Source organism: Fukomys damarensis, unplaced genomic scaffold (genome assembly GCF_012274545.1).
Source record: "Fukomys damarensis isolate Sample0158 unplaced genomic scaffold, DMR_v1.0_HiC HiC_scaffold_32, whole genome shotgun sequence".
Classification (NCBI taxonomy): domain Eukaryota; kingdom Metazoa; phylum Chordata; class Mammalia; order Rodentia; family Bathyergidae; genus Fukomys; species Fukomys damarensis.
The window spans coordinates 38,009,803-38,028,304 of NW_022900944.1; the positions used below are offsets into that span (position 1 = coordinate 38,009,803).

Genomic DNA, 18,502 nt, shown 5'->3' on the forward strand with positions numbered 1-18,502 from the left:
GCTATGGGGCTGCGCAGCCGCTCGGTCAGCTCGGTGGCGGGCATGGGCATGGACCCCAGCACGGCCGGCGGAGTGCCCTTTGGCCTCTACACCCCAGCCTCCCGGGGGACTGGCAACTCCGAGAGGGCGCCCAGCGGCGGAGGGTCTGCGTCCGACTCCACCTATGCCCACGGTAATGGTTACCAGGAGACGGGCGGCGGTCACCATAGAGACGGGATGCTGTACCTGGGCTCCCGAGCCTCGCTAGCGGATGCTCTACCTCTGCACATCGCACCCAGGTGGTTCAGCTCGCACAGTGGTGAGTCTACGGGTGGCGGAGGCCTCGGAGGGTGGAGTGCAAGGGAGGGCCCGCCGGGGCGCCCCAGACCTCCTGCGAGCCAGGATTTGGGTATGGAGCGCAGTCCTGTCTGCCTGTCCTTTGGTTCCCGATGCCAGAGGATGAATGGGATACCTCGTATCTAGAAAAGAGGCTTTCCACGAGGCTGCGGAGCCCGGCGTTTTGGGACTCCAGGCGTGTGCTCACTTGTGGATGGCAATTCAGGAAGCCTGCCCACTGAAGTCTCGTTTATGGGCATCACTATCCTCAGAGTAGAGGTCTCCTCTGGCTTACAGCAAGAGCAGGCTTGGGTGCTTTCTTTCTGCCGCTGCAGCGTTGTGCCTACCTCACCTTAAGGCGTGCGCGGGGGAGGGGGCCAATTGGACCAGAAACTGTTAACTGAATAAGAGTGAAAAGAAAGAAAATTGGGGTCGCCTGGTGCTTGGATGAGGGCTCTCGCTGGGAGAAGGGGGATGCCTAGTTTTGCTGGAGATCTGTTTGAATTGTTTAAGATGGAGCAGGCAGCTGGTATAGACAGGTGTGGCCTGCTGTATGAAGGCCTCTCCCTCTGGTGTTGCAGGACTGGGGCTCTGGTCATGCAGTAGGCTTGGCTCAATGACTTTCACATCCCACCATCTTTTTTCTTCTTCTTCATGCTAAGTGCTCTGCTCTTCCTATGAATCTGCATCTTTTCCTAACCAAGAGCTCGGCAAGGTGGGGTACTATTGCCCGGCTGTTGGCACATGACCCGGGGAGGAGGATTCAAAGAATCTGGCTGAATTCATTTTGGAACTTTGGTAACAGGCCAGCTAGAGCTTGAAGGGGGATTTCCCATGCACTAGCGGGCAGGGCAGGAAAGGCCTGGCAGACGTTTGTGGAGGAAAACAGGTCTGTCTGGCTATCCTGAGAAGCCCTGTCGGGCTTCTAGAAAATTGGTCAGAGAGGGTGTGGGGCTGCTCTTTACTAATTGGTGAGTGACTGAAGAAAGTACATATTCAGACTCCGGGTAAGTTGGGAAATCATAGGTATTGTACAGGAGAAAATTTTTTCCTGTCCTTAGGGTATTTAATGGAGAATCACTGCTATTTGAAAATAGGGTAGGCTCTTTTTTTCTTCCTGCAAAGTTTGCTTTTCATTTTTGTTCTATAAACTTTAGTTTGTGAAATAATTTAGGAGAGCATGATGACTAAGTTAGTGTGGCAGTTGGAAGTGCTTTCAAATTGCTTTTTTTTTTTTTTTTTTTTTGGTTTTTTGAGACAGGGTCTCACTATGTAGTCGAGACTGACCTGGAACTCACTTTGTAGCTCAGGCTGGTCTTGAACTCACAGCGATTCTCCTGCCTCAGACTCCCAAGTGCTGGGATTACAGACGTGTAGTACCACGCCTGGCTCTGAATTGCTATTAAAATGGTATTTAAAACCCTGAACAAACCCCTGGAGTTTCTGTGGTCTGCATTGCACTGTCCTGAAAGAGATGCACATTTTTCTTTGGCACTTTCAGTCATCTGATCAGTTTTAGGCATCTTGAAATTAATCTTTCCAATGCAGTTCAAGCCAGGAGGAGTCAGCTGTTTTTGTGAGATGATTATGGTTTTTAAAAGAACTGTCATTAGTATCTGATTTTAAACTGAAAAAGCACTATAAGTAGCTTCTCTAAAATCACAGAATTTTGTGTGTAGCAAAACAAATGTAATTTGTGGAAGAGGAAGAAAGGGAATTCTCTTTTTGCTGAAATTTCTCAAGTCTTCCTCTTATTAGAAACTTCTTTATCCTTATTCCCCTACCAGGTGTCATGCTAAAATTACACGCCTACAAATGGTTTCCGAAATTGCACACTCTTCATGTGTGAAGACTTAGTTTTTTTCATGCAGTGGAGGTGAGGGTAGGAAGTGCCCATTGAACCATGAGGATACAGGAAAAGTTGGAGCCTGTTAGTCTTTTAGGGGTGGGTATCCCTAAAGTGTGTGTGGGAGGCTCCTGTTAATGTTCTGGCAATAACATTCTTTATAGTATAATAGCATCCTGTCTTTTTGTGAGACATTGAACATACACTTGGCCCAACCTACTAAATGCCAGTAGCGTCCTGCAGTTCACCCCAAAATGTCTCATGAATCCCCAAATTTCCTTGGTGGCGTGCTTACCTCCCTGATTGAGAACCAGCACTTTAGGGATTTGTTCTTTTTTTTTTTTTTTCAGATAAAGTAATTAGCTTTTCCTGTGGTTCACTGGAGATGAGCCTTCATCTGCAGCTGTGGCTCTGTCTCACTCCACCAATAGACCATGGGATTTTCTGGGACACCCCTTCTCTTGTTCATTGCTGCAAGAAAGGAAGTTGATTTCTACTTTAGAGCCTTTGATTCAGGTCTGAGCAGCTTTTGCTCTTGCATGGTAAGATTCCGAGGGTAGGGATCTTAGGGCATAATTGACAAGATGCCTGGAAGCTGATATGGGGCTGCTGCTTGTGTTTTCAAGGTGCTTTGGGCACTCTTCCTGGCACAGAAAGCAGTCATTATTGAAATACATGAAAACTGGGCTTAGGCTGCTTCTGGAAGTAGAGTAATGAAGTCTCCTCTTCCTCTGAATAGCTGTGACCTTGGGCAAGACACACATAACCTCTCTCTAGCTTCATCTTTGCTATTTTAAAAATAGATGTGGTAATCCTCAGCAGTGACAGTCTGTAAGGGTCCCTAAGGGTGGTTCCCCAAATCCCATGAGATGATGCAGTGCAGTCACATGTTTTCTGAGTGCTTCCCAGAAAGTGCATTTATTTCCTGTGCTTCCCTGTGCTGTGACCCTGCACATCCTGTTCCCTATGTTGAGAATGCTTTTCCTTCCATTCTTCACATGGATGGCTTCTTTGGATCCTTTAAGGGCTCAAATGAACTTTCTCCTAAGAGACCAGCCTTTAAACATTGGCCTGTCCTTAAAAACTGGCCTATACTGCTGGCAAGGTGGTACAACCTATAATCCCAGCTACTTGGAAGGCTGAGGCAGGCAGATTGGTAGTTCAAGGCCAGCCTGGGTAATTTAGTAAGACCCTGGGTCAAAATAAAAAGGGCTAGCCAGGCGTGGTGGCACACGCCTGTAATCCCAGCACTCGGTAGGTTGAGGCAGGAGGATCGCTGTGAGTTCCCGACCAGCCTAGGCTACATAGTGAGTTCCAGGACAGTCTCAGCTATGTAGTAACACCCTGTCTTGAAAAACCAAAACAAAACAAAACAAAAGGCTGAGGATGTAGCACAGTGACAGTGCCATGGGTTTAATCCCCAGTACTGCAGACAACAACAATAAAACCATCAGGGTAGCAGTGAATACTAGAAAGAATCACAGGAAGGGCCAATTTGTTTTGTTTTTGTTGTTGTTTTTGTGGTGACTTACATCCTCAACCCTTTTTATTTTATTTTGAGATGGGATCTCACTAAGCTGCCCAATCTGGCCTTGAATTTACATTCCTCCTGCCTCAGCCTTTTGCCTGGGATTATTGGCATGCACCACCACACCCAGTGTCCTTCATAGTTCTTAGCATACTTTATAAATGTTTTACTTACTGGTTTACTTTTTTCTTCTTACATTTTGACCAAATTCTGAGTTCCACGAGAGCAGGGCTGTCTTTTGATCACTGCTGTAATTTGTTCTGTGTCTTGCCTAGCACAGGTATTTTCTGAGTACGAATTTGAGTGTTGTGTGTCCATCATCTCAGTTAATCATCAGTATAACTATGAGATAAGGCTATTATTCCCTTCTCCTTTACATGAGGAAGCAGGTTTAGGGGGAAGTTGAGGAACCCACATAAAATCATACAGCTAGTAAGTTTTAGGTAGAAGAAGTGGGACTGGAGACATGGACATGGTAGCACATGGACTGTAATCCTAGCACTCGGGAGGCTGAGGCAGGAGAACTGCCATGAGTTCCAGGCCATCCTGGGCTCTACTTAGTGAGTTCAGGCCATTGTGAATTACATAGCAAGACCCTGTCTCAAAAAACAAAACAAAAAAAGAAGTAGGACTGGAGTATAGGTCTGGCCACTCCAGAGCCTGTTCCCTTAACCATTATTCTCTATGTCTAGCCTGTTATCTGGAAACAGAAAACAGCAAGGTGGTATCCTGGAAACTGCTGGCCAGTGAGGAAAGGGCTAGGCCCATCTCCTGACTGGGCTGGTGATTAACTGCCTGACTTGTGACCATGGGCAGGTAGGTCATTTGACCTCAGAGTCACTGTTTCTTGTTACTGGCAAGTGGTGCCAGTACCTGCCCTGCTTACTTTGCATAGTCACCCTGGGGTCTTGTGAAACAGTGTTCACAAAAGCCAAAGGACATAAAAATGGACAGTGGAGACACTTCTGTCATCACTCAGAGCTTGATGGGCAAGAGACATTTACAGCTGTGGGAATGTAACACCCAAATGGAAGGACACTGGTGCTTTCTTGAGTGTCACCTCCCCGATGGGCAGTGCATCACCGTGGCTGCACTGAGGGGCTGCTTTCCGAAGCAGCGAGGGTCCCTCCTATTACTGTGCAAGTAATTACTGTGCCACTTCTGCTGGAGGGGGCCATGTGCAACTCCTGCTGGTTGTCTGGCTGCTCCTCTGGAGGCCTGGTCAATCTCCTGTCGTCACCCTGTTCATCTTAGAATGGGGGCGACCAGATATGGAGACAAAACATGGAGGATCCACCATGTTGGAGGATCCATGTTGGAGGTTACTTTCTAGGTCCTGCTATAAAATGGCTGTTCACTGATGGTTTCACTGTAGCTTTTAGTTACATATGGGTGTACATGTCCACATTCAGAAAAACCCAAGCTGTTCACTGTTCTCACTTGAATCTGAGAAGAGGTGACTTTGATAAGTCTCTGAGCAAGCTAGCGGTATATCCCAGGTTCTATTTGACTGCCACACTAAGGTTCTCAAGTGACTTAATTTTCTCTATTCTTAAATAATGAGAGAGGGTTGCCACCTCTATTGAAATGGACTAGAAAGCCTCTTTGTCTCTCACCATAGGTGTGCTAGAGGTAATGGGCCTTTACTTGGTTTCCAAAGAAGGAAAAGCATTCTGTGGTTTCCAAAGAGCATGGTACTGATCCTGCCCTGCATAAGTTCTAAATGAAGACCCTTGCTTTCTTTTCTTTTCTTTTTTCTTTCTCTCCCTCCCTCCCTCCCTCCCTCCTCTCTCACTTCTCTCCCTTCCCTCCCCCTCTTACTTTTTGAGACAGAGTCTCACTGTGTAGTCCAAGATGGCCTTGAAGTTTTGAATTTGTAATCATGCTGGAATGTGGGGATTACAGGTATTTGCCACCATGCCCAGCTAAGACTTTTTTAAAAGCAGAATTTTTAGTTTTCTATTACCAAGAAGCTTTATTTTTTGTTAGAAAAGTTACCTCAGTATAGGTAATCTCTTGAGGTTTGTAGTCAACTATTCTTCATGAGGTTTGAAAGACATTGCAAGCAACAGTGGTTCAATTCTTTGTTTGTTTTATGGGATGTGTACATTTCGATATTGAACAAAGATCCACCCCACATACATAACAGGGGTTACTCTAGGCCAGGTCACTCTTAAGAGAGAGAGCTCTAGTTCCTTTTGGGAGAAAGAACATGCTTTGTATTTTTACAGATATGGCATTCAACCCAAGCCTATTTGGCACCAAAGTTTTAGTACCAGCAGTTATAAAGCTAAACCTCTTTTGACAGTTTCAAAACTGGAAAAAAACTTCCTAGGGTGGAGACCTGAATGGGATATTGGTCCTGCTCCTACTAACCTGTAGGAAGGGGTATTTTTTAGCAATAGTGGATCACTGAGGTTGTAGTACTAGAATCGTCCAATTAGCTCAAAACCTAAATCCTAATGCCAGTCTTTCAGAATGATGGATGTGTATAAATTTCAATCTGTTTCTTTTCCAAGTTTTGCCATGGCCCGGTCTGAGTCAAGTGATTCATAGCACTCTGGGGATAGACTTGACTACAAGAGAGGCACTTTCAGAGAGATCTGGCACCTTTCACTTTGGAATCTTAAATTCTCATAAAGATACAGGTTTATCCTTGGATCCAACAGATGGGTTCCTGTCTTTGTGGTGTGTAAAAAAAGGGGTCAGTGGTAGGCTGAACGTCTACCTTCAAATGTAAGGCAAATAAAGAACGAAGTTTAACCTTAAAGAGGCAGCTGAGAGGATGACTTTCTGGACTGATAGGACTGTTTACCTTTCATTCTCTCTGGCTCTGTAAGTCATGGGATTACCACCTTCATCGGTTGGGAGGTAAGAAAAGGAGAATTCATAGGATCCCTGTAAACTCTAAGTAAAGTTAAGGAAGGCATGATAAAAATTTATGGTGTTCTCTTGGATCTATAACAAGGAGGCAAATATAAAGGAGCTCTTCTGATTTCTGTGAATGGTTCCAAAGCATCCTTAAATTTTACTGAGCTCATGTTCTCTAGGGAGCTCAGTAGCAATGCGGTGACTCCCAGAGTTCGGTAGAGCTGAGGACAGGTCTCATAATCTGAATTTGTAACAAAAATTCTGAAAGAATAGTCAGAAGAGTGTCAGTATCTGAAACTCAACTTATCCTGGATTTAGTTTTTCTCTTCCAAAATGGAGAAAAAAACAAAAAACAACTCTGAATGCTTTTTTGGTATATGCATTGGTATTATTCTCAGTATTGGTAAACTACTAACTTATTTTCTAGGCATATTTTCTTTTTCTCTGTGGCATCCAGTGGGTAAATTCAGCCAGCAAGAACATTTTTCAACTACATAGGAGCGTAATCCAATCTGCCTTGGTCCTGAGAGTTGAAGTTGCTCTGAACAGAAGGCACAGTAATTGTGGCAGTGTCCCCTTCTCTTCTGTGCTGAGTTTTCTTCTAAGGCCCAGCTACCTTTGGTTGCTGGTGCTTCTGAAGGACTGAATTTTGTCCCCTTTCATACAGACCTCACCAGGCAGCCAGGTAACTCAGGATGAATCTGGACAAAGTGGATGGAATTCCTGTTTTCCCTTTTCTGTCTGCCCGTGTAGAGACTTTGTTGAGTTAACACATTTGTTTATTCAGTTGATATTTGTTGAGTACCTGTAGTATGTCAGGATGTATTTTAGGTGCTGGGAATATATATATATATATTTATTATAAAGATGATCAACATTGCTATTCTGTCCGAGAATCTTTGCTTTCTTACTCCTTTAGAATCTGTATTACAGCTGGTAGACAGTGATGGCGAACCTTTTAGAGCTTGCAGTGATAATAAACAGCCAGCTCTGGCATTCATGCCATAGTTTCACCACCACTGCTTTATTTTCTTCATAAGTTTTTCTGTTGAATGAACAAATTTAGGTGTTTGTCATGAGGCTGCTATGAGAGTATTATTTCTTCTCTGTTCTTCAGTTACACTGTTTTTTCCTAAAGCCTAGTTCTGGGCTGGGGTGGATGATTTTTTTTTTTTCATTCCAGTTAAGTACTTACTAAAAAAATTCCTCTTATGTCCGGGCATAAAGAATCCTGTATCTTCTCAGTCAGAATATCAAAAGAACTATTTTTCAAACTCTTGGTGCTCATTCTTTGACTTCAGTATGTATCTCTGTCATCCCTAGAGCCACTTTTCTTTCTGGATCATGAACACTGTTTTCTAGAAGCATGATTCACCATTTTTTAAATCTGCCTTTATAAAATTTATCCCAAGCCACAAAATACCCACAGGGAAATTTCCTCTCCTGTCTTTTTTTGATACTGAGGATTGAACTCAGGACCTTGTGTTTGTGAGGCAGGAGGTGGCACCACTGAGTTAAATCCCTGGCCCTCTCGTCTTTTAAGTGTAGGTCTCTGAGCTCCACAACATTGCCACTTCAGCACTGACGCTCCCAAAATTATTTTGTACTGTGGTAAAATACATGTAACAAAATTTACTGTCTTCCCCTCTTTTTCCACTTTTTCAATTGCTTATACAGATTAATGGGCTTCCTTTTGGCACTTTGTCCTTGCACATAACATACTTTGATCATTCTTATCCCTCTTCATCCCTCTTGCCCCACCTTTTCCCTAGTTTCATATTTTTGGAGTGTTTTTTTTTTTTTTTTTGGTACCGGGGATCAAACTCAGGTCCTTGTGCTTTTGAGGGAGGCGGTGGAACCACTGAGCTAAATCCCTGGTCCTGGAGTGTTTTTGTGGTTGTTGTTGTTGTTTTTGTGTGTGTTTGTGTGGCACCGGGGATTGAGCTCGGGTCCTTGCAAGGCAGGCCACCGAACCACTGAGCTAAATCCCCAGCCCTCTGGAGTGTTTTTAAATGCATCTATTTCCCCCTATTACCAGCCCTTCCCTTACACCCCTTCCCTCTTGTCCCCATCTTGTCTGATAGTCTCTCTTCTACTTTCCTGTCATCTTTTTTAGGTTTTATGTTATTGTGGAGAACATGTAATATTTGTCTTTGTGAGTCTGGCTTATTTTGCTCAGTGTGATGGTCTTCAGTTCTATCCATTTTCCTGTAAATGACAGAATTTTGCTCTCCCTATGGCTAAATCATACTGTATTGTGCACATATTTTCTTTATCCATTCATCTGTTGATGAGCACCTAGGCTAGTTTCATGTCTTGGCTCATGTTAGTGTGCCACAATAAACTTGAGTATTCAGGCACCGTTACAGTATGCTGATTTTAATTGCTTTGAGTATATACCAAGGAGTGGTATAGCTGGGTCAAATGGTAGATCTGTTTTAGTGTTTTGAGGAACTGCCATACTGATTTCCATGGTGGCTGTACTAATTTACATTTCCACCAGCAGTGTAGAAGAATCATCCTCTTCCCTCATCCTCACTAGTATTTACTGTTTTTTGTATTCTTGATGAAAGCCATTCTGACTGGGGTGGAATGGAATCTCAGTATAGTTTTGATTTGCATTTACCTAATGGGTAGTAGAGGTGTTGAATATTTTTTCATGTACTTACTGGCCATTTGTATTTCTTTTGAGAAGTGCCTGTTCAGTTCATTTGCCTTTTTTTTGTTTTTGTTTTTTGAGATAAGGTCTTGCTAAATTGCTCAGGTTGGCCTGGAATTTGTAATCTTCCTGCCTCAGCCTCCCAAGGGCTGAGATTACAGGTGTGTACCACCACACTCAGTTTTGTCCTCACCATTTTGAAGAGTACAGTTGAAGCTGAGTGTGGCCGTTGCATTCCCAAAAGTATGATTAATGCTGGGTGTGATGGCACATGAATATAGTCTCAGGTACTCAGAGACCAACTCAGGAAGATCACAAGTTCAAGGCCAGCCTGGGCAGTTTAGCAAGTGCCTGTCTCAAAACAAAATACAAAAAGAGCTGGAAATATAGCTCAGTAGTAGAGTACTTGATTTAGTATGCATGAGGTCGTGGGTTTAATTCCTAGTACTTCAAAAACAAAACTGTGATTAAGGCATAATTCAATAAAAGCTGTTCTGAAAGTGTTTACTTCTGTACTATAATATTTAGTATCTTTTAAGTCAAAGTTGGTTTGTTACCATGTGGGAAAAACTGAAATCTGGAATAACTCAGATAATCTGGGGACAGAGCTAGAAGGAGAATTTATGATCTCAGACCCCAGCCGGAATGGTCATTTTGCCCACATTTCTCTGGTTTTTGGAGACCTTTTTGTTTATTTCTACCTCAGGTAATCTTTTTTCCTGCTGGCAAAGGTAGCTGTCCTTAGAGAGGGCTGTTAGGATTGTTTTATCTTGATGCCTATGGACTTTGGGAATCCTACAAGGATTTGAAGGAGCCCTTGGGATTTCAGCCTAACAAATTAGCTAGCTTTCTTATAATATTGTTTTATTCTATTTGGATAATTTATGCCATCTAAGGTATAAAACCATCTAAGATAGCTTTTCAAAAAACTTTTTTTGACAGTGAGAATGGAACCCAAGGTCTTATGCATGCTAGCTAAATGCTCTACCACTGAGCTGTATATCACCAGCCCTTTTAAACATTTTTTTATTTTGAGACAGGGTCTTGCTAAGTCACCCAGACTAGCCTTGAACTTGTGATCCCCTGATCTTCCTCCTTCAGTCTCCTAAGTAGCTGAGATTAAAGGTATGTGCCGCTGTGTCCAACTTCAAACAATTTTAACACTAATTACTACTGTAACAAGCATCCCCAATACCCATGTGTTCTATAGGTTATCTGATTTCTCCAGCTCTGGTCAAATGTGGCTGAAACATTCATACCACTGTAGCCAGTTGCCCTGGAGAGCTGTAGGTGTCTTAAGACTTGTGATGAGGGTAACTTACAAGCTGTCTGCCTTCCGTCTTAATAGCTGACAAGCCCAGTCATGTTGGCTGTATTCAGTCCCTTTCCTAACTCCTCTCTCAACCCAAAGGCCAAATGCAACACAAAAAGATAAGTGAGTCTGAATGTTTCCAGTATTTTGAGGTATAGGAATCTCCTCTGAAGTGGCAGACCTTTGAGAAATAGTATTATGAGCTGTTCTGTTTTGCTGTGGCTTTGGAAAACCTTTGGATTCTTCTTCTGAAATTGGTTTGGGAAAAAAAAAAAAATCCTTTAGTGAAACAGTGTGAGTCACAAAGCAGCCACCCCTTCTCATAATAGCTCTTCTCAGTAGGGGAATTTTTTGGTAGCTGTTGGGGGAGGCACTTGAATAGGCTGTGGATGATAGATCCCTTGGTGGACCATAACCAGAGGACACAAGGTGTCAGAAGTCCAGTGCATTCCATGCTGACACCAGTCCTGAATTCAGAGTGCAGGACGGCGGAACAGAATGGGGAAGCCTGTCTCAGCGAATGGCCACAGTAGCGTGAACAATGAGATTGGCACTTCAACATTCAAAATGTTTTAATGTTGCAGTATAAATAGATCATGAAATGGATCAGAGGGTCAGAGGTTCAGAGCCATTTACAGGCAGAACATCAGCTTTCGGGATTATGGGATCGTTGTGGACCTAATGATGCCGCTTAAAGGTCACGAGTAGTTTCTTTCTCTCACTGTCTGAGCCTTCTTTTTCCATATTGTGAAGCGGCAGCACGCACTTGGCACTGACCATGACACCACTTTACAAAGTGTGAATTCATACACGCTTATCTGTGCGCTTAAGATTTTAGGTCTAAAGTACATAGAATGTCACCCAGAATAAACACATCACTCAGTCACTTGTAGGAGAGTGAACAGGAGGAAATAGTTCTAGACATACTAAGATCTTAGAACAAGCCAAGATTATGATATCAATGTCCAAATCACCTACCTCAAACCTTTCTGCCAACCCAAGCCTGCGTTTTAACTGTTGTCAGCTTCATTGATTTGCAGTTCTTCTTCGGAACTCATATCTAAGTCACTATTTTATGTAAGCTACAGATAGAGGAAAGTCTGAAAGGTTTTTACAACTCGGAAAGCCATGTCTGTCTCCCTTCCATGTTTTCCTGGCTTTGTACTTTTCTTCAAAGCCTTTTACCGGTTCTGAGTCTCCAGAGCTCAGAAAAGGGGAAGCAGGAAGTCAGTGTTTGATGCATAAGAGCCAGCAACACCTAATAGAGGAAAGGGTACAAGGGCAACACCAGGAGGGAGAATTGTGGGCCCTGAGGGTACAGATACTGTATATCCCTCAGCAGTGACCTTTACCAACTCCTTCAATAAGGAAAAAGCAACAGGAATCTCTGTGGAAAGACCAGCTTTTCCTAGGTTATGTAGCAGAAAGTTACACTTTATTATAACAGCATCATTGCAAAGTATGTTTTGCCCAAGGAGTTTAAAACATTTAAGGAGAAAGTGATGATCACTTTTATTGAGTAGTAGGAATTACTTTCCTGTCTCTGTTTTATGTGAGGGTCTTGTGGGTGCATCTAATGGGATTCGGGCTGGAACCAGGTGCTTCCTTTTCGCGTTCACTTTTAGGAATGAACTCATAAAGTTTTAGTCCCGTGATTGCTAAGTGGAAAAGAACAAGGGTTTGTGTGGTTTCAATTTTGGTTTCACTGGAACATTTCAGGAAATCAGATAGCGATGTGATTGAATAAGAACTCTTTGGTATCCAAAATGTTTTCTAAAAACTGAACTATTTCAGGAATTCAAAAGAGGTAGTATTCTTACTTACCAAGCAGATGAGTAACTAAAATATTACAGGTAATTGTCTGTACCCTACCCTGTCCTACTTTCTCAGTCCCTCCTCAAAGGTAACCATTGCCCCTGACTTTTTTTTTTCTCTCCGTGAGACAGGGTCTCACTGTATAGTTCAGGTTAGCTTTGTTTTTTCATTTTTTTCTTGGTACTGGGAATTGAACTTAGATCTTCCAATTGCCAGGCAGCACTGCACCACTGAACTACATCCGCAGGCTGGCCTTGAACTTGCAGCAGTCCTGCCTCAGCCTCCCAAGTGCTGGGGTTATAGGCATGCACCACCATGCTCAGCTGTTTATCCTACTGTTCACATTTTTCTGCATGTATCTGTTTGAAATATTTATTTATGTAAATTATATCCTTCCATATCTGTATAGAATATATGTTACAAAAACATTTAAGATACAGAAATGCATTTTACTCCTTATTGGTATGATACATTTATTTTCATTGCTATATTCTATGATTTTACCACAAATATTGCTATCTACCATTCTGTCTCTTATCAGTGAATGTTAAAGTTATTTTCATTTGCCTCAAGAATTCTTTTCCATGTTTGCATACACACTTCTAGGGCATATTCTTAGTCATGAAATATATGTGTACGTATATGTGTGTGTATCTTCAGCTCCTAATTAAATATTATACAATAGATACCTAATATACAATTTATGCTCCCAAAATAGCATGTTTTACTTGCTTTGTGTCCTTGCTAAAACTTGGTATTGTCATACTTTAATTTTTGGCAAATTCTGGTGGGTGGGACTAGAATATCATTGTGGTTGTTATTTATATACTTGATGAAATGTATTTATATGTAATTGGCATATAATACTCATGATACTGTGTTTCATCTTCTGCGAAATAGTGTAAATGCTTGCTTATGTCTCTAACCCATGTTTATTTGGGTGATTCCTCCTTGTCTTGCTGGTTTACGTGAGTATATTTTTGCTTTGTTTTGTTTCTGGTAAATTCTTTGTTTTGATGTGTAATGCAGAAGCATCTTCTAGTTTGTGGTTGATCTTTTATTCTCTTGTGATTTCCTATGGTTAACTCAATGGTATATGATGCTTGACTAGTCAGATGTTTTCTCATACAGTTTATGCATTTGTGTGTTATATATTTTCTTCTCCTGAGGTCACGAAGATATTATCATCTATTTCTAAAAGTTTTTAGATTTTTGCTTTTCATATTCAAATACTTAATCCATGGAGAATTAAATTTTTTGAATGGGGTAAAATGGGAATAGATTTTCCTCTTTCCATACGAATAAATAGCTCTCCCGGCATCCCATTAGGAACAGTACAGTAAAGTCTTTCCCTTTTGATGTGTAGAGCCATCTCTATCCTATGTCAGGTTTCCTTGTTGCTGTATTTGTTGCTGGGCTGTTCTGTTGCTTTGATCAGTTTGTCTACCCATGTGCTAATACAGTACTCTCTTCATTGCTGTAGTTGTGAAGTAAGTATTTCTATGGGGAAGGGCATATTCTTTCACCATAGTGGATTCCTTTTCAGAACTGTGCTGGCTAAATGAAACTTTCTAGAGGACAAATAAGGGACTCTAGATAGGATCAGCAAAATGAAGTACAGAGTACCAGGAACTGCTCTGTTTATCACTGGTATTCTTTCCTAATGACAGGACATCTGGCAAACCCACCCTAATGGGCAGTTTCACATTTTTTCCCCTACTATATTACACAAACAATAACATTTCCCTATGTCTTTGTATTGCAAACAACAGAATAAACAGTTTGGTATGTTACAGACAACAATGAAAACATCCAAAACTGCTTAGCTATTTTTGGCACTTAATGCTTTCAGTTAGATTTTAGAATAGGCTTTGTTAACTTCTGTGAGGAAAAAAATGGTTAGGATATCTATTGGAATTACACTGAATTTTATCATTTGCCATCTTTATAAAATTGTCTATCCATGAACCTGGTGTAGGTGGCTTTTTATAAGATAATATGAATATAAATGTTTTATACTTTATTTGGATTTTAAAGTTATAAAATAATTCCGACAGAAAAGTTGCAGAATTTCTACAAATACAAACAGCTTATCTTTTGCTAGAATCCTCAGATGTTATCAGAAGGACAAATAGTTGACATTTATTAATTCCTTGGCTCAGCAGCTTGAAGTCCTGATAAATGAAACCTCACGTCTGAGAAGCCTGCATTGTCTTGCTTCGGGGAATGAGAGAGCCATGTGATCGTCAGTGACACGGGGTCCGCAGGGTGACTGGGCTCAGTACCGAGATCTCCTTTAGTCAGAGCTGATCTATATCTTTATGTGATCCCAGGTAGGACTGCTGCCACCCTCTGCTCCAGGGTTGTGCTCAGATCCATTTTTTGGAAGACCTTTCCTTTATGTGAGGATGTTCTCAGGCAGCGGTAGGCGGGACTTCAGATCGACATACCTCGGGGCAGTATGAGCCCAACTTCTGGAAGCCCCAGATGTCCAGGGAAGAGGCAGATTTTCTCTCTTGGGAGAGGTAGTGTAGGGTAGTGGTTAAGGTCACACGCTTGGTGCTCCACAGTCTTAGGTGTGGACACCAGTGTTGCTGATGTTTAGTTTTGAAACCTTGGACAAGTAAAGGACCTAACAACGTGGTGCTTAATTTCTTTACCTTGAAAGTACAGCTAACAATAATAGCATTTCTTATATATTTACTGTTAATATGAATTAAATGAGTTTATAGGCATATCCATGTCAATCAGAATGGTACCCAACAGGTTTTAAGTGATCAGTAATTCTAAGCTTGTATTATTTAATGTTGTTAGACAAAGCTTTGTTTATAATTTTTTAAAGTCTTGAATCTCTTGTTAGCTCTATCACTAGATACCTTATAGTGTTTTGGTTGTTACTGTAAATAGTAGCTTTTTACAATTTTCATAATTATTTCAGGTTTCTTGTATATTCTTCAGACTTGTTGACTTTTTTTTTGGGATCCAGTACTGGGAATTGAACTCAGGACCTTGCACTTGCCAGGCAGGCTGGTGCCAATAAGCTAAGTTTTCGGGCCTTTGTTGCCCTTTCATAGACCTAATAATTTTGTTTTGGTTTTTTTGTGGTCAGGGCATCAAACCTAGGACCTTGTGCATGGTAGGTAAGAACTCTAACACTGAGCTACATCCTCACCCAAGTCTGATAGTTTGAATGAGAAGCATCATCATAGAAATCAAATCACATATTCTAGAAATGATGACTTTCACTTCCTTTTTTCTAATTCTTGTATGTGTTGCTTCTCTTTCTTAATGATTTCTAGCCAGGCATGGAGAGTTTCTAGCCAGGATTGAGAGTTCTAGGCCAACCTGGGATAATGAGATCCTGTCTAATAAAACAAGTTTGCTAAACCCACAGAGGTAGTGCACATGTGTAATCCCAGCTTCTCTGGGGTTGACGCAGAAAGATTACAAGTTTGAGGCCCACTTGAGCAGCATAGTGAGATCCTGTTTCAGTGTAAAAAATAAAAAGGGCTAGGGAGATAAAACTCAGTTCAACACCCGCCCCCCCAGTGCTGGCTGGTTCCTTTATAAAAAATTTGTTAGAGGGCTGGGATTTAGCTCAGTGGTGCTGCCACCTGCCTTGCAAGTGCAAGGACCTGGTACGATCCCCGGTACCCCCCCAAATTGTTAGAATCTATAATCATGGGAATCTTTATTTTTTCCTAATCTTAATGGGAATGTTTCCTACGTTAGAAGTATTGCATTTGGTTTTTCATAGCCTTTACATTCTTCTATTCCTAGTTGGCCAGATTGATTAGCGCAAATAGGTATTTATCAAACATTTCCCTGCATTTATTTTTTTAAAATGGGGTCTCACTATGTAGTTGAGACTGACCTGGAACTCACTATGTAGCCTAGGCTGGTCTCAAACTCACAGCGATCCTCCTGCCTCAGCCTCCCAAGTGCTGGGATTACAGGGGTGCGCTACCACGCCCGGCTGCCCTGCATTTATTTAGATAATCGTACAGTCTTTTCTCATTGGTAAATGAACTGAATTATATTAATAGATTTAAAAAATGTTATAGTACCTTTATATTCTTGAAATAAACTATTTGGTTGTGATTTTTCCCCCCATACTGAGAGTAGAACCTAATCGTCTTGCATATGTTGGGCAAGAAGAGCTACACCCTCAGCCCTTTTATATTTTTGAGATAGGGCCTTGCTAAATTGCCCAGACTGGCTTGGAACTTGCCATCTTTCTGCATCAGCTTCCTGAATAGCTGGGATTAGAGGTGTTTGTGCCACTGCTCCTAGCTGCTTGCCTGCTTGCTCTCTTTCTTTTCTTTTCTTTCTTTCTTTCAACATTTAATGAGTTAGTATTCTCTTTTGGATGTCTGGACATGTTACAAACCCTGAGTTATATACCCAGTCCCTACGTCAGTTTTGATAAGGCATATATTTTAAGTCAGTATTTGTGTTTATCTTTATTATGTCCCCAGTTTCATTCCTAATATTGTTTACATATATTAAAAAAAATTTTTGTTGAGTCTTGCCAGAAGTCTATTTTGAGCTGGTCATGGTGGTGCATACCTGTAATCATAGCACTGGGGAGGGAAGGCTGAGGCAGGAGGATTGTGAGTTGGAGACCAGCCTAGGCTGTATAGTGAGTCACTGAAAGGCTGTCCTGGAATCTGTCTAGAAAAAACCAAAATGACAATAAAAAAGGGCTTGCTTTTTTATTTTGATAATTATCTTTTTGTCTATTTCATTGCTTTCTACTTTCAACTGTATTTTATCTTTCCTTTTTTACCTTTTTTGGGCTTACTCTGTTTTTCTGTCTGGCTTTGCCTTTTGTCTTTGCTCTATAATTTCCCATTGAATACTTTTGTCTAGATCTCATAATTTAGGATCTATGGTGTTTTCCTTTTCATTTAGCACTAAGTATATTTTAATTTCTGTTACGATTTGTTCTTTGAATCATGGCTTACATACAATTGTATTTTTAAATTTTAAAAACTTTTTGAAATGGCTTATAATTTAATTGCACTATACCTAGCCATAGAATAGTCTGCATGTCACTGCTTGTTATTTATATTTGATTTGTGGCATGCATAAATCAGTTTTCAAAAATACTTCATTTGTGCTTGAGAAGGTTGTATTTCAAATGTTGAGTGAAATTGGCTTCTGTATATCCTTAGACTTAAGTTTATTAGTTGTGTTGTTCAAATTTTACTAAACTTGGTGTTCTTAATCCACTAATTCCTAAGAGAGCTATGACTGAATATACCAGTGTTTCATAGGATTTGCAAGTTTTTTTCTTTTTGGTTTGAAATTATTGTAGGTAGTTTGTATCTTCCTGGAAAATTATTTTTCTAGAGAGCATGTTTTTTGTTTTTGTTGTTTTGGATTCTGGGGGTTAAACGCAGGTTCTCTGCACTGAGCTACATCTCCAACCCTTTTTATTTTGGAGACAAGGTCTTGCCAAGTCACGAAGTTGCCTTAAACTTGTGACCCTCTTGTATCTGCCTCCCAAGTTCTGGGATTATAGGCGTGCGCCACTATGCCTGACTCCAACTATCCTGTAGTTGACAATTTAAATTAATTTAGAAATACTGTGATTACAGTTGTGTTATTTCAATATTTCATTTAGTTTTATTATATATCTTATTAAATATATTATTATTATTTAATATCTTTGTTAGCCATATATTTGTTTGTATTTACTTCCTTTCCTGTCTTCTGTGAGATTCTTTGGGTTTTCTTTATCCTATACTTCCATCCGTACCTTTCTCCCCACCCCACCATCTGGAAGCTTTCAGTTTTTTTAGAAGCTCCTCTTAAATTTTTGGCCTGCATACTCTAAAGTTAAATCATTATCTTCACTCTCTTCCCAAATAAGAACCCACAGTTTGTCTTACACATTGCTGCGGTTCAGTGTTACAATCCACTTTGTTTTCATACCCTAGAATTAGTTGTTGCTATTCTTATTTGATAACGTCTGCTTGTTTGGGCTCATCCACCTGCTCACCCCTTTCTCTGCCTACCACCACTTCTTTCATCATATTTCATCTTTCTGAGCTTTATTTCTTGCTGCCAGAGGTAGGCTATAATTTTTTTTTAGTCTACTAATGCTAAATTCTTTTGTCTCTCTCTTTTTTTTTTTTTTTTTTTTTTTTT

The 18,502-nt window shown here is 41.1% G+C and overlaps 1 protein-coding gene across 1 annotated transcript in view; it reads left to right on the plus strand.

Moving 5' to 3' along the window:
* Positions 1–6: 6 nt before the first annotated feature.
* Znrf1 (zinc and ring finger 1) overlaps positions 7–18,502 on the plus strand; it is a 97,674-nt gene continuing 79,178 nt past the window's right edge. Inside the window, exon 1 of the mRNA XM_033757830.1 lies at positions 7–298. Coding sequence (XP_033613721.1) covers positions 43–298 — 256 coding nt within the window. The 5' untranslated portion in view covers positions 7–42. The remainder of the gene's footprint in view (positions 299–18,502) is intronic.